Source organism: Triticum dicoccoides, unplaced genomic scaffold (genome assembly GCF_002162155.2).
Source record: "Triticum dicoccoides isolate Atlit2015 ecotype Zavitan unplaced genomic scaffold, WEW_v2.0 scaffold104135, whole genome shotgun sequence".
NCBI lineage: Eukaryota > Viridiplantae > Streptophyta > Magnoliopsida > Poales > Poaceae > Triticum > Triticum dicoccoides.
In genome coordinates, this window is record NW_021171348.1 from 1 (window position 1) to 1,652 (window position 1,652).

General features: G+C 47.5%; 1 protein-coding gene across 1 annotated transcript; it reads left to right on the top strand.

Annotated features, from left to right (window-relative positions):
* Positions 1 to 230: 230 nt before the first annotated feature.
* LOC119342760 (tyrosine N-monooxygenase-like) lies at positions 231 to 993 on the top strand (the record flags this gene model as incomplete). The annotated part of the gene is made up of 1 exon (XM_037614151.1): positions 231 to 993. A coding segment is annotated over one exon (642 nt), but the record flags the coding sequence as incomplete, so codon positions are not given.
* Between the last annotated feature and the right edge of the window lie 659 nt (positions 994 to 1,652).

Sequence of the window (1,652 nt, forward strand, 5' to 3'; positions counted from 1 at the left end):
GAACCCTCTTCTCACCATCGAGGAGGTGAAAGCACAGTCGCAGGTACGTACGTAAACACATAACGCATGCATGCATGCAACACCGAGGGCACGCCACCAGAAAAACATCCAGGGGCCAAAAAGCAAAATAAAGAAAAACCGATGTCAACATCAAACGTGTCTATGAAGGTCCAAGATGCAAAAAAAGTATACATATTTTCATTAATCTGTTGCATGGGATGCTGGTGCAGGACATAATATTTGCCGCCGTGGACAACCCATCCAACGCGGTGGAGTGGGCGCTCGCAGAGATGACAAACATGCCCGAGGTGATGCGGAAGGCGGTGGAGGAAATCGACCGGGTGGTGGGCCGAGAGCGGTTGGTGCAGGAGTCGGACATCCGACGCCTCACCTACGTCAAGGCATGCATTCGTGAGGCATTCCGGCTGCACCCCGTCGCACCCTTCAACGTGCCACACGTCGCGCTCGCTGACAGCAACATTGCCGGCTACCGTGTGCCCAAGGGCAGCCATGTCTTACTCAGTCGTAGGGGACTTGGCCGGAACCCGGCTATCTGGGACGAGCCGCTACACTTCAAGCCAGAGCGTCATATTAATACCGCAGCCCACAACGACGTCACCCTCACGGAGAATGAGTTGCGGTTCATCTCCTTCAGCACCAGCCGCCGTGGGTGTGTGGCGGCGTGGCTTGGCACAACCATGTGTGTAATGCTCTTCGGACGGCTACTGCAGGGATTCACATGGACCAAGCCAGCGGGTGTAGCATCTATCGATCTCAGTGAGCCGGAGCACGATTTATTCCTAGCCAAACCGCTTGTGCTGCACGCCGAACCACGCCTGATGGGACATGTCTACCCCGGTGGCCGATGTTGAACAAATTAATATGTTGCTGCCAATAACGAGCTACATGAACGTGGCTGTACCCTTACACAATTGTTAACGATGACGAAGTGTCATGGATGTAGGTTTCACATCGTGGATTGCAGGCCCAGGTTATTCGTCGCTCTATACAAAGTTGTGCTTATGATGACCATCTTGATACTATTACCTACAACAAATTTGAATTCCTATCACTATCTTTCTGGTCAAATGAGTGAAATCTCCATAAATCATACAAAATTTGAATCTTTACTCTCATAAAAAAGAGAGAAATAATACATTTTTAATCATTACAACTATTAGAAGACTCCTTAAATTTTACAAAATGGGGAAGGAATTTTTTTGAATGTTAAAACAAATAAAACACAATTCACACACATCGTGGCCATTCAAAGAAGAACTTACTTGATCAGCTCAACCCAATACCATGTCTCATCACCTAGAGAGTGGCAAGGAACACACCTTGATCCCCGATGCCAATGTGAATATGTTATGTGCCAACACATCATAAAAGCATTATTGCTTGCCCCATGCTACATGTTTGTGCAGTACACCATACAATGGCAGTAATTGTCCTTGTATGTTTGATCCTGGCTCATGCAGATGGCGATGAACTTAATAAAAGAACGCACATACTTGAATTTGGGTCTCTACCTCACAAGTGGAACAATTTTCACGTGGGCTCATTAAATCTTAGAAAATGACCGCCTGGCCACATGCACACCTTGGGAGACACCGAGGATAACAAAGTGTTGTCGGAAGAAGTCACATCAT